At 34.9% G+C, this 15633-nt stretch overlaps 1 protein-coding gene across 3 annotated transcripts in view; it reads right to left on the bottom strand.

The window, feature by feature from the left end:
• Ace (Acetylcholine esterase) overlaps positions 1-15633 on the bottom strand; it is a 115754-nt gene that overhangs the window by 38074 nt on the left and 62047 nt on the right. For all 3 annotated transcript variants that reach the window (XM_036361583.2, XM_036361577.2, NM_001315623.1), the window contains 2 exon segments: positions 9263-9426; positions 3351-3514 (listed from right to left, as the gene is read on the bottom strand). In XM_036361583.2, coding sequence (XP_036217476.2) covers positions 3351-3514; positions 9263-9426 — 328 coding nt within the window.

A 15633-nucleotide genomic window follows, 5' to 3' on the forward strand; every position in this document is an offset into this window, starting at 1 on the left:
TTTCTTAGCGGGAAGTTAAGAAAAAAATATCGCAAGACCAGCCAAAATGTTGGTTTTTGAAATTAAAAAATTTAAATTTTAAATTATAATTAAAAAATTTGCACTTCAAGGTACCTTAAAAAATCGAAATCGAATTATTATCTGACAAATATAGGTATATAAGAAGATCTTGTGTAAATTTCAAGCAGATCGGTCCAGCTTTTTCGAAAAAATATTCCTCACGGGCTCTGAAAACAGCGTTTCCAGTAAAACGGATTTAAAATTTAGAGAGCCGATTACACTAAGTTAAAAAATGCATACGAAAACGCTCATATCTCCGAAACTATTATTCGACTCGAGTTCAAATTTTCGTAGAATATTATCAAATATGTCTAAATTCAATATAAATTAAAAATTAAATCGATTTTTTTAAACTAAAAAGTGGACCTACCGATTTAACATATAAAAGTCGCAGAAACTAAGCTTTTCGAAATTATATCAGAGGATAATCAAATGGAATAATCTTCACAATGCTTGAACAATTGCATTAAAAAAACGACAGTCGGAAAGTTAATGTGATTACTAGATATCTATCATGTCCTCAGTGATTTTTAAGAACACTTAAACGGGACGGAAATATGTTCAGATCGGTAACAGTGAGCTCAAAGCTAGTCAAGGTATGCATGACTACACTATTAATGCTATTAAGCGACTTCCATATAAAACTTGTCTGGGTGCCTGGCCAAAGCGGAATCGTCAGAAATTTTAAGGGTGATGAGCTTACAAGAAAGGGTAGCCTTACCCAATTTGTCAAAGTTTCAGGGAGGAAGATGAAGTAAAAACAGACTAAAATTAAAGCATCTCGGTTGCCTTACTTTCAACGAATACGACACCGACTGGAATAGATATTAGCCGCCTAAATAAATTTGTGACTGGCTCTAAGAACTTTGTCGTTGTGTTACGGTCTTTTTGAATCATACTTTGCTTTCGGACGTTGTGATTCAAACATCCGAGAGAGTATTTGCTTGGCTCACTACAATATGAGTGCTTACAACTGTTGAATTTATAGGGCGCCTGCATATAATCTGTAATAAAAAACTCCTATAAAATCGAACAGGCTGTTTACTAACAAATAAGGCATCTGGAATAAGAGATTCAAAATATCAATAATATGGATGTGGCCCTACGATGTAGTTTATCTTTTAAATTTAATTCGTTATATAAAATTTTTTGTCCATCTTTCATCATTTTAAGATGAATGTGATTGTGTATTTTCTTCATCTAACTTCCAAACATTTGCAAATTAACAAAAATAAATTTATATTTGAAAGATGAAGTTATAAGAAGAATTAATTTTTACTTAGTAAAATTTTTTGTGGCAGCTGGCGTCGAATACGCATATGAGGGTTTTTCTTCGAAGATGGAATCTGTCAAGGTTAAGATATTGTAGTGCTTATGATTACCCAAAAGAAATTAGCGCTATAAATAATACAATATAATTACTTTTGTTGATTTTCAGTTGATTTGCACCGCAAAACCTTGATATTGGAGATGTAAAACTCATTCTAGCATAAGTCTTTTTTATTACAATCAAAAACACCGTCACCAATAGCTTTGAAATATTATACTACAATTACTGCCCTCTGAATCAAAATTTCTCACGTTTTGTATGTGCCAAGATATACATATAAAATATATATATAATATAATATATATACTTTCATAATTCAAATATAATAAAAATTTGAATTTTAATTAAGGCTTATCGCTAACTAAATCTTTCAAAAACGCTCAAATTCTTAGAAGTCAATATTCAAACCTCACTTTGGTTCATAAAAGACCAATAAATCTCAAAAATATCACGCATATGTGACCACAATGCCATAAAAGACATTTCTTTAAAAATCGGCACGAAAGATGAAAGACGAGCAACACTGTATGCATAACCACATTTAATTTCTTTTATTCACAGTCATAGATTAATATTATGATTATACGCATCCCATAAATGTATATTCGTGAATGTTTGCGGTTTTAAACGCTGCAATAAATAATACATATTAGTTGCCACACGAGCTGGCCGGGCGACATTAGTCATTAAGGCAATCTGAATAGGGGCATGCGCGTGCCATGCGACAACTGGACATATCATTTTTCATATGAATATTGATCAATTGTCTTCCCTTTATCAACTTTCTCGAACGACGTTGAGCTTCAAGCTGAATTAAAGCTAAAGTCGCGCTTTGACAGCCATGAGTCACATGTTCAAGTTTCATGCGGCAGCAGCAAGCGGACTAGCACAACTTAAGGCAATTAATCTTGCGTGAGTGATGCCGTTAATTTGCCGTATTTAAATGAGTTTTCCTTTTATTTAGTTTTTGTTTTGGGTTGTTTTGATTTTCATTATTCAAATCATACATATGTATGTATTGAAAACATGCACGATTCATAACCCGCTCAACTCTCGATACGCTTTATTTACATATTGTGATTGTTATTATTGATATTTCATGTTCTTTTTTTTGTGTTTTTTGGTGAAAAAAAATTTTTAACACAGGTGTCACCGAATGGTATTGTTTTAGTCTGTCCTCGTTTTTGTAACTAAATTTTTATTATTTTTCTTAAATTGGACGACGAAAAATACACCAATGCGCATTGTTACCATCATTCAGTCAATTTTAAGAGTCTTTATCTGAGCTCGGCTCACAGCTCACCGATATTCATGAGCTGCCACCTGAAGCCTATAAATTTCGTTTTTATATTTTTAGTCCCAATATTTAGTGTTAAGCTTATTTTGCTTGTTTTGTTGCACTCTCATTAGCAATGCAAATTTTTGATAGTAAAATATCTATGGAACCCCCGAGAGCTATTATCGCTGCGTCAAAAAGTCTGTGCATTTGATTTCTTCTTAAATTCTTTTGTATAATTGCCAGCGTAACTAATTAGGGTTCAAAGCGAACGCGTGCGATAAATAATCACACATACACTGTTAGGTGGTGTGTTTTGAATCGAATTTGAAATTATAATCGAAATTCTATATTTAATTTTGTTTAAATACGAACGATTTATTTTGTTTATTTAGAGTATAGTTTCGTTGCTATTCTTCGCAAATAAAAATACATAAAAATATATTTTACAGAAAAAAGAAACAGAAAATATGATTACCAAAGAAAAACGATATACAAGTAGGTAGCCAGCATCTTACAACCAGCTATTTTTTAAATATTCTACTATCATTGCTGGTTCCGTTACGAACGCAAAACACTCTTTTACGCTTTTAAAGAAAACATGAAACAAAATTCTAAACAAATCTTAACACAATTAATAATTTTACTAATATAATGACATTTATACAGATATTTGATACTTACATCCCCATTTCCGGACTTCGCGCAAATATTCATTCCAGAATGCGCAACGTCCTTCCAGTGGGCCACGTTGTAGCTTCTCCTCTTTATCATCGGTTGAAAAGACGTAATACACTGGATCTTTCTTCGAAAAATTTGGCCATTCTTCGCCATCTGTGGCGGGATTGCTGTAAAAGACAATAAAATTTAGAATTCGCAAAAAATAAAGACTTCAATAATATCATTGCGCTTGACCCTTATTATATTGTGCTTTACCTTTTTCGCTAACCAATAATCCTATTCCATAATGTGTCTTAAATAAAAACTATGTATTGCTTTTTTAAAGGCATTTTCAAGAGTGACATCTCCTTCCTCCATCTGATTTCCTTTCGAACTTGGTATAATGCCGTTCTTTGTACTTTTGGACAATGCCTACATGGTTTCTTTGGCTCAAGTTTTCGACTTTTACATATCTAAGCGACTGATTGAGGTTTCAAAATATAATTCATTCTGATCTTCAAAATCATACAATTATATTCTGTTAAGGGGCACACCTAATGTGACAGCCTATAAAAAGCCGCTTTTTATTTATTTTAAATATTTCATTAAATACAAAGTAAAATTTTAAAGAGGAAAATTAAATATTTTTTGAGTCCTAGTATCAAAAACTAATAAGTCAGTGTATTGAGCACGGTATAAAGGACATGCAGAAAAATTTGATTGCGATCGAATCATTGGCTCCGAGTAATCGCTCAAGCAACTTGGAAAAAGCCAGTTTTGAGCAAAACGCGTTTGAAGATAAACCGATAGAATTGATTGAAGAAGACTGTAACTAAAAAAATATTTGAGATATCCATTTAAAATGTATATTATGTTTTTAGGCATAATCTAACGAAAGATGCAAAAATCGATTTTTTTTATTTCACACTAGGCGTGCCTCTTTTATTTCACTTTAATACATATATTACTTTTACGGATTTTTACTATATTTACTTCTGTTTTAATTGTAAAATTTTTGAGGATTATGATTTATGTAGTTTCGGGGGATCCCAGTACACGTACTTTTTTCAATAGCATACTTTTGACAGATCATATGTGAGTCGTGTTTAGTTTTGTTTGGCATTTCATTCTGAAAAGACTTTGTCCTGAACAACGTCTACAAATTATTCAACTTTATTACGAAAATTCACGTTACGTAAAGAATGTGTTTCGCGCGCTTCGCTCAAGTTTTGGTCAACATAATCAGCATTCTGAGCGTACACCATCACCCAACATTCATTATTGAGTTATATTCGATCGAATAGACCACGCCCAGCATGCAGTGAAGAAAATATAGCGGTCGTAGCTGAAAGTGTACACGAAGACCATGGAGTCGATTCGGCGCCGTTCGCAGCAACTTGAACTGACACATGGAACGACTGAGCGCATTTTACGTTGAGGTCATTGATAAAATGAAAGCAAAAAAACAAAATACAGATTGTGCAAGAACTGAAGCCGCTCGATCTACCCAAGCGACATCGCTTCGCTCTATGGGCTCTTGAAAAGTTTCAAGAAGATCCGACATTTTCGAGCCAAATTTTGTTCAGCGATGAGGCCCATTTCTGGCTTAATCAAACGAAGAACAATCTGAAGAGATTCAAGAGCTGCCGATTGGCCACCAAGATCGTGTGATATCAAACCATTAGACTGTTTCCAGTGAGGATATGGAAAGTCTAAAGTCTACGAGGACAATCTCGCTTCGATTCAGGCCTTGAAGCAAAGAATCAGGCGTGTCATTCGCCAGTTACCAGTCGAAATGCTTGAACGAGTTATCGAAAATTGGACTTAACGGATCTTCAAAAAATAAATGCCAAAGGATATTCTTTCGAATTATAATAAACATTTTCCATTAAAATTGAATTTTCTATGTTTTTTTCCATAAAAAAGTAGGAAACCTCAAAATGGGTCACCCTGTCAAATATCCGGAAAATGGGAAGAAGCCTACTTAGCCTAGCACACATATGCAAGAACAATTTATGTGAGAACACTATTTATGCCTATTTGTTCCCAGTTCCCTTTTAGCGTGGTGAATTTTTATTTCCACATGCTGTATTCGCTTGTCCCCCTCAGCAGAGAATGTTAATAACATTCTCTCCTATTCATTTACATTCTCTGATTCTCTGCTTATCCATATTATAAAAGCTGCTATAAAAAGCTTAGTTACTATAAATGTTGTAGCTTTTCGGGCTTTTCGCACCGAAATACAACTTTGGTTCAGCGCTAAATTAACTTAACGAAAGGCTCACATGCCTCAAGAAAAGCTCTGTTTAAAAAGCTTTCGTATATTTTACTCATACCAAATTGAATTTAGGCGTAAGCTTAATATTAACGCGTTCACAGCCCAAATATAATATATTATAATAAACACATGAACAATTCTTATTTGGCAAATAAATATACGGCTGGTGGCAATATGACAATTTGAAGCTACAGGGACTACATACCTTGATAAATATCTACATAGAACTCAGTTTAATGACAAGATTTTGGTAATATTGTACATACATATATTCAAAAATAACTGAGGTAAACAAATTAAAACAAATTTGTACAAATATTGCAACAGAGTTGAGAAAATTGTATTTTCTGTGTGATGTTAACAAATAAAGTTGAATAAGAGCCATTATTAGGCGAAATTGAGAGTGGATTAATCATAATAATATTTAGTATCTTATTTACTTATATTGTAAGTAGCAGACTCCCTTAATTTCATTACAATATTTTGCTTCGTGTCTGAAATATTTATATTAAAATTATATTAATATAAAAATAATAAGTCAAAAGAGAAATTCAATATTATACAATACATTCACTTAATTTTAAATAAAGTTATCTTACATATTGACCGATATATGCGGTATTAGCTCAACCGGAAATACGAAAATCTTGATGTTAGGTATATGCGTGCTAGTGAAACTATTGTCCCGGTTTTACTCATTTACTTACACAATGACTCATTTTTCATTGGAAAAATAGTATCTCTGAATTTGAATACTATCCTTCAAAGATTGACTGATATTTTCGCTAAAAAGACAGTGATAGACACTGGGGTTCAAAAATTGGGTATCTGGGGGCTTAAAATATTTTAGTACGGTGCATACCTTAGAGGCACTATTTGGAAAGGTTTTATTTCGATAACTTCATTGGTGCGTGAGTATAAATGTTAAGAAATAGTAAATGAAGAATAATAACTGCGTTTTATGTATTACACATTATAAATATATTTATAAAAAGTTATTATTTATTAAAGTAAATAGCTTTTTGACCTTGCAAACAATGCAAAAGCGTATAAAATTACAAAATGCCTATCACGCATGTATATACTTATTTATTTACGCAACAATTACCTATGTGTACATATGCACTTAGTTACTTAACCATAAATATTTTTTGCTAAATTTCCTGAGCTTCTCAAATAAAAACTTTTTAAACTCAATCGTCAGTAAATTCATAAAAAAAATAAAAAATCAATTGCTCTGCATACTTTGCTTAATGCACACAACCAGATACACAAATATAATACGCAGATAAACATTGCCGAAAAATTTTAGCAGAACTGCAATCAAATTGAATGGCAGAGGCGAAGCAGTCGATTTGTTAAATTCGATATTAAATTACAAAGAATAAATTAATTTGCATAAAAGGAATTTAGTTATTGAAAATAAATAGAATTGATATTTGAAGTTAATAATATTAAAATATAGAAATAGCATTATTATACTCTTGCAACATGTTGCGACAGAGTATAATAGTTTTGTTCACCTAACGGTTGTTTGTATCACCTAAAAGTAATCGAGATAGCTATCGAGTTATATATATACATTGTGACCAGTAAGTTTCCGGAAATTGTAATTTAAACTGCCCGCGCTGAATAGTTTTCCGCACTTTTTTTTTTGTTAAGTTGTTAGCACCATCCTCAATTACTATCGCGAAAATGAGCGCGATCTGTCAACCAGTTTGTTTGCAGCAGCTGTTGAAATCAGTCGACCTCAGTCGTGTTTTACGATATTAACAATGGAAAAAAATATTGAACAAAGAATTTGCATCAAATTTTGTGTTTCGTACCAAATTTTGTGTGCGAAATCGTTGCGAATATTAGAAAAGGCTAATGATGAATATATTCTGTCGAAAAACCAAGTCTACGACTGGTGGTCTTTAAGGAGGTCGAAAAACCGTCGAAGACATGCCGCGTTCCGCTCGCCCTTTGACGTCTACCACGGCTTGTTCCAAAAGAGCTGGCCCCATGAGACTTTTTTTGTTTCAAAACTCAAGTTAACACTCCGTGAAACCCGTCGACAGCGCCTATAAGGCATTTTTCGATGATTGGAAAAAGAGATGGCATATGTGTATTGCTACAGAAGGAGCATATTTTGAAGGCGACAATATAAATATTGATGAAGATTTAACATTTTTCGCTTCATTTACGATTTCCGGAAACTTTTTGGTCACAAAGTATAAATGATCAGAATGAAGAGACTAGTTGAAATTCGGGTGACTGGCTGTTAGCCGTTCGTCTATTCGTGCAAGTTCGCGATAACTTGAGTATACATTGAGATATCTTGAGGTGTTGTGTCATAACTAAGGCACAAATTAAGGTATAAAACTGTAGTTTAGTACCTCCTGTACTGTCGCTATTGGCAGGAGTACATGTGTGGGCGTGGCTCGGCCCCCTTAATGGTTTAATGTACATATCTTCCAGACCGCTTAAGATATAATATATCAACCAAACTTGCTGAGAAAAAGAATTTATCACCCCTTCAAACTCTCTGAAAATAGGAAAAATCGGTTAATAACTACACCCACTCCCCATATAACGCTTATGTTGAAAACAACTAAAAGCAGCCACAAGCATTAAATTTCACAACCAGTAGGAGAGGGCTATATAGGATATGGTGTGGAAATTGGACAATGGGCTTTTCACAGCCCATATTTCGATGAAATCCTATTTTTCTAGAACTACGCGACCGATTTTAACCACACATTTCTATTAGACACTGCAAAATTCGGCGAAATCGGTTGACAACCACGCCTAGCTCTTATATAACAAACTTTTAAATTCCGTCTGATTCTTTCACATTAAAATATAAAACTAGACCCCAATAAAGTTATCAGAATACAACTTTGCACATATAGTGCGCTATTGTATTGGTATTTCATCTTACATCTATTGTCGATATACTAGAATCGGACTATAATTTATGCCAAAAATGGGTAAAAGCAGGTCAACACTTCCCTTAGCACCCATATACCTAACATAAGTATTTTCCGCTTCACTTTATACCGCATCTATCGGTCAATATATAAGAAATCTTAATGAGATTCAGAAAGAATATTTTTCTAATAACAGTGTATCACCTTTTCTTAAATGAATGAAATCACGACGACACTTTCTTAGTATGATATAAAGTATTGCCAACACCTGAAGGTGTTCCGCCGCCTGTGTTCCGTGCAAGTTCCAAGAGTATGAAATGATCGGTTACACCCGAACTTAGCCCTTCCTTACTTGTTTCAATTAACTTTTTTATATCTGCCTCTAAGCCACAAAAAAACCACTTGTTTTAAAAAAGTACTCAGCTGCCCACCGAGGCGGATGAGCAACACAAAAAGCACGCAAATACTGATAAGCACGCAAACACATACACATAAACTATCTGCTTCCATTCCGCTTGGGAAGTTTACAGGCGAAAACTGTTGCAATTAAAATTGCACTACAAATCCACTTGCGTCGGCAAATATACTTTCGAGTGCCGGCTACTCTTCACTTTTTATTGCACGCCAAAGCTTATTAATACTTGCAAAGCAACCGATGTCAGTGTGTGTGCTTTACTTCTCGAATGGTGTATTGCAATATTATTAACACATTGAAAGTTTCATAAACAGCGATCGTTGGTACTTACCCAGTTTTAGCAAATTCAATAACGGCATTCAGCATCCGCTTGCCCAGCTCTCGTTCAACTTGCCGATACTGTAGCGATGTATTCAATGGTTGACCGAAGAAGTACTCGATTTCATCGCCGTGCAAGACGCCCATCCACTCACCCCATAGGGAAGTGCTAGTGCGCTAAAAGAATATATGAAAATTTTTTGCGTTTTTTATTGAGAAAAAATTAAGTACTATTTTAAAAATGGAAGTAACTCACAACTATGAGTAAATTTTGTAGAACTATAAAACAGTAAGAATTTTAAAATTATTTATTTTTAAAGACTTAAAGTATGCGAATAAAAATAATAAACTTATTAGCCGAACTTATCCACGTTTTTACAATTTTCTACCACCTTTATAGCCTCAGCTTACACACATTTAACTCATACGTTTTTCAGGTATATATACATACTCATATATAATATATTAAATATAAACATTGGTGTCTATTTCTGCCCTCACCAGTTGACTTTCTACTTGGTTTTGCACTTAAAGCCTAAATAATTTGTTCGCTGCTTACCTGCCTATCTACAATTATCAACCCTCTCCAGCAACACATTGAGCAACCATGGCAATCTCAATCAGACTTTCGAACCTCCCTTCATCATTCTTTCGGTAGAGAAGTGTCACAAATGGGTCGATTGTAGTATTTACCTAATTTGTAATTTCTGCTACTATTTTCCTTTTGTTTTCGTCTTACTCATACAAACATATATTCTGTTTAGGAAATTGCTATAGAAAATTGCCGGTGAAAATAATCTGATTTCATAAAACTTATTTTTGGAAGATGTATTTTTGTTTTTCATGAAAAATTTTATATGGTATTTTTTTCGATGTCTCAATAATTTTGCATATAAATGTGGGTAGACTTAGGTATTAATTGAAGATTGAATAACTGTACTTATATGCGAGTCAATTTATATAATATGTAATGAGATATTGAACTTACATAGTCTGAAGCCATTTATGGGTAGGAAAACGAATTGCACAAGTATATATGATGAGACCTCGCAGCTCTTAAAAAAGATATTGAAAATATATTTTTCAATATTTCTATATTTCATTGTGCTATGAGAAGCTTAGTATTTCAAATGTACGACAATTGCCACGCGCAAAAAACAACTAAATGAAACTCGGGCTTAGAACTTATAGGTCGCTCAATTAATCAGAGAACACACTATACTCCGAAGAGAAATTCAGATCTTCACCAATTAGCAGGGGTGTTAACATCAATAACGCATACATATAATATATGGATATACCATATAACTCATCTCTGATAAAATATATTTCGTACTTAGTACCTTTTGTAAGTAATAATTGGTTTGGACCCGTATTCCTGGTGAAGGTTAAGCAAAATGATTCCTTTTTAGTGCATATTAACATTCTATAAAAATAATAAATTGAGAGAATAATGGGAGCTTTCGTAATTCCTACTATATGTAGTCCTTTGTGAAGCCACAAAAGTGGAATTGCTGTATCATATACTTATAAGAGTCTGCAAAGCGCCTTGTGGCCAATACAAATTTGCTTAAGCGTTTAATTTCTATTCTCACTCGGTCGGTGGGATATTTGAAAAGTTGATCTACGAAGTGTTTAAACCTTGATATCGCAAACGCGAGATAGTAAAGATGGAAGTGTTGAGATGTTTTCACTTCATTTTCTTCCATACAGCTTCTACAGTTTGAATCCGTTAAGATTATATACCTTACAGAGTGGACGTCGATGGGACAATGACCTTCTAGAACTCCCACAACTGTTCGGTAATAGAATACAGGAGGAACGTGGATCACAGACCCGTTCTCAACAACTGATAGCGGGGCTAGGGCGCTTTTTCTTGGCAACTTATCAGGTTTACAGCTATCTGCGATTTCACTTTGGGCAACTTTATTAGTCTTATCACAAAGTGAATCGATGCCATTAATAATGAGATTAAGCATTCATTAACTTGGCTTGAATGGACGGTTAGTGAGCTCAAGACTAATATCTCCGCCCTGCTATAAGAGCGGATAGTCACTTCTCTGATGGACACTGCACGCAGGAGCAGTAAATCGACAGCTACCTTAATGGCAACATCCTCGACTTGAAAAATACTACAGTAATCAGCAAGTCTGAAGCTGAAGTTAATAGAATAAATATGGTGTCGTAGAGCCAGAGGACTACTTTCGGTGAATGACGGCACCTCTTGCTAATGACCCATCTGAAGCAATAGATGGCAGTCAATACCTTCCTTACTTTCGCGAGCACTAAATACTTCATCGTATCTGCAGGTTGCAGGCGGATGCTTTCCATTCGCGGTAGTGGTGCTTCAGTGCTCTTGTATCCGTCTTCATGAGCAATCACTCGGGAACCACGCTCCTCAGGTTTTTTCAGCAGGTCGTTGACTACCACCACATCTTAGAATTATATATCTATATTTGAGAAAAATTAAATTATCTCTGCTCAAAGAAATAATAAGAACCGATTTGATTATAGTTTCCCAGACTGCTCACAAAAAAAAAATATATTATATAAACTAAAGTACTCTGACCTCTGATATGAAAAAATTTCCTCAAAAGTCAAAATGTCACCACCACAAGCAATTTTCTATGTGCATTGATCTAGTAACCTCAACTCAACCACATGTTGACCTGCGGCGATGTCGTTCACTAGCTGGACCAAAGGAGAAAGGAAGCTTTGTGACATCGCTTACACACGTGTATGTCGGACAGTTAGGCAAACCACAGCAGAGGCATAGTACCGTTATAATATTTCTCGCATTTTCGCTTAAGCTGCCAGCTCGTAAATACCCGACATGTTCGCATGGAAGTGTGGTTTTGCGTGTGCGCTTCGCTTCACTCCATGTAACAAGGCTCTGAAGATTATGCGCTCGATAGAGCTTACACACATGGAAAAGTAAAGAGGTTAGCGGCAATGCTCTTCAGGGGTACACTTTAGCGGTGCGTGTGTTAACTGCTTGCTCAATGCAATTTGAGGGAGCTGACTGCCTATGATGTGATAGGAAAGACGGTAGAGCATTAGTTTGCTTATATTGGTAAGCATGTACATACATATAAACATATATATCACTATCAGCAACTATGCACAAGCTGTTCATAAGTGCTTATGTGAAGGTATGTTAGTTGTTGGTTTCTCTGTATGTGCCAATATGCTCACATTCGTTTACGAAGTGTTTATGTGCCTAAATGTATGCTATTAATTTTGCTTTTGCAGTAATTTAACTTATCTCCTTAAAGCATGTCTACGCTGTCACATGTTTTCCCACCATATCTCATCTATATAATTACATCAATGTATAGACCACTCCAAAACCATGCTTTTAGGAAACTGTTAAGTAACTTGCTTTTCGGGCACATTAAGTGACCTCTTAAGCGTTTAGTTGAGGAATTAAGACACATATCTAATTTGAGGAAATGTGTGTGAAGCTACGTTGCTATTATAACGGGTGCTTTTTTAGACATGGGGTTTTCGATGAGGCAAGACGCATTGCGCGCTGCGATGAAGATTATTATTGCGCAAAAATACTGATTGGGGCCATATCCCAATTGCTGCAAGAAGTGGTTGAAAATTGAACCTCTTGGCTGGAATTTATTAGAGCCCGCCGCAGCGGTCACTTGCCAAAAATCATTTTTAATACATAATGGCCAACCCTTATCTTTATAAAAAAGCTAAATTTCTGGTCATAGTACATGTCTAAAAAAACTACCCAACTTAAAAATGTCTTAATTTAAAAGGATTTCTTTACTTCACCACTAATTTTAGGATTATCAAATCAATTTCGAAATTGCCCTATTGAATTTAAGAAATTTAACGACTAGATGTTGAGAAAAAAACTTTATATTAAATTAAAAGACACAACGTTCCACAAATATTGTATCGGAAAGATAGAACTGATTGTTGACTTTTCGATAAATTTACATGTTTACGGCTGGAATAAAATTCGAGAGACTATCTTATATTATATTACAATTTTTTTTTACGGTAAGAGAGTTTAATGGGATATTCCTTCGAAGTTCCTGATACCAATATATCTGATTCTGTTAGTTGGACCTTAATTACACTCAAGCCCTACTAAAAGCGATAGAACAATAAATAAATGCGGCAGAGACATTAAGGGGGGGTCCGGGTTTTTATTTTCGAAAAATCGCCCACTTTCTAATTTGGTACGCGGTTCCTATAAAGCCATCTCATACCATCCCATAGATAAAATTTAATGTCTCTGTCGTGTATAATGCTTGATTTATCGCGCTTTTAGTAGTTTTTAACAGTACCGTTATATGGAGAGTGGGTGGGGTTGTTATAGCTTTAGCGGTTTAGGAGAAATACACATTTAACCTATTAGGGGGCGGGACCACGCCAATGAACAATGATTGTAACTGTTCAAGCGCCTAGGTACTGAATGTGCGGACCCCAATGCCTACAGTTGACTGTTTACCGAAAATAAGTTGTAAGATATATTATTTAAATTCATATAATAAAATAAATAAATGAAACTTTCGATAATACTTGTAGTATGTTTTTGTGTCAAAAATGGGTTGAATCCAATCAATACTTCCTTTAATATAAAATTTTGCCAACAACTGAAGTAATTTCCCGGGCTTTGATGCTTGCATGTTGCGAGAGTATAAAATGTTCGGTTACACCCGAACTTAGAACTTCCTTACTTGTTTAATATAAAGTTTTCCTAAAACCTGAGGGTATTTTCTTTACTTAGCCCTTGGATTGGAACTACTCGGAGACGTTTGCTATGATTTCTCTTCTTCGCTGTTGAAAAGCATCGGATTGAAAAAGGGTTAGAGAGAACTTGGATAATTGAAGTATCCATGATCTTAATATTGTTTCCTCATTTATTTTTAAATGGTTTACCTGAATTGGAAGAACCACTTTAACGATAGTGTCGAAAAATTTTAATTAAAGTGCGCTACGTTTAGAGTACGTACTTTACTCAATACTCGATTCAACACCCACATGACTACCGCCGCCAAAATTACTTAATTTTTGAAGCAATCGCCTGGCAAAGCATTAAATCAATGCAAACTCTGCCGATAATGAAAATCGTGCCACATAAATATCTCGGACAGATAATAATTTAATGTATTCATTAAGTTTACGTTAACTGCGCTACGAGGAATTGTTGTGATTTGAACAAAAACAAATTAAAAAAAAAATAAAACAAAATATCAGCCATTAATGACAGAGTGGAATGCGTGGCATTGCGTGAGTTATGCATAGAGAACGACCGGCCCCTGGACCGAGCAGCGGGTCAGGACGCGACGTGACTTCGCGCAAAGTGTATAAAATGAAGAGACAATCGATACAACGAGAAACAGCAACATCAAAGCCGTACAGCGAAGAGCGCAAGACAATGCGCTACAATGTCGCAGTGAGAATTTCGGTCATTGTCCTTGACCATAATTATGACAATGAACACACCTTGCCAGGCACAAACACACGCGCGCTCATAAACATAAACACACATAAAAGCGCGCACGTTCATCCAAAAAGCAATCAGCAAACAAACTAAACAAATTGCTGTCCATCTCACTAAACTCCTCCCTTCCAAAATCGGAATCGCTTATCGTGCTGTTTATACTGCTATTTTATTTTGTTGACCCACAACAGCCAGCCAACCGACCAGATAGCTTGAGAGCAAGCTAATAAAGAACGAGTGTGTTTGTGAGTTTTTAGCCCAGTTTTGTGACCGACGAACGCACCCACAAGTCACCGGGAGCATTCAGAGCATTCAGCACAAATTCAAAGGCAGACCAGTTGACCGAGCAAGCTGCGAATGGCGAAAGTAAAACATTGGCATATAAAATAGCGTAATTTTTATTATTATTATTACGCGCAACCGAACCGATTTCACGGCAGAAATGAGACTGGATTACTAATTGAAATATTAAATTAATATAACTTGAATTTAGTTGCAGAAGGCAACAACAACTTGCCTATTGTTCTAGACGCTGACATCAGCACTTAGCATGCTACTGGATGCGCGTGCAGTTGGTTGGTAACCAATAATTTAGCTGTTGCGCTAATTCTTTGAATTAGTGCAACTTCGTTTGAAAAACAGGAAATGTGAAATAATATTAGTCAGCAATTAAAATTTCACCTGTGGGAATTTTTATTGCGGAGTAAGAATGTAAATATGTAATTTGATATATTTCAGCGGAAACAAAAGGTAAGCAAGTTATTGTGGCGATTGCCGAAAATATGTAAGTATGTAATTTTAAAGCAAAGGCAAAATGATAGTTAATTTATTATGTGTTAACTCCTCCGCCCTTAAAATCGAGCGTCCTCGATCGATGAGTTAACGTAAAATTTTGGTACGTCTTCTACTCCTAT

Source organism: Bactrocera oleae, chromosome 2 (assembly GCF_042242935.1).
Source record: "Bactrocera oleae isolate idBacOlea1 chromosome 2, idBacOlea1, whole genome shotgun sequence".
Taxonomy (NCBI): domain Eukaryota; kingdom Metazoa; phylum Arthropoda; class Insecta; order Diptera; family Tephritidae; genus Bactrocera; species Bactrocera oleae.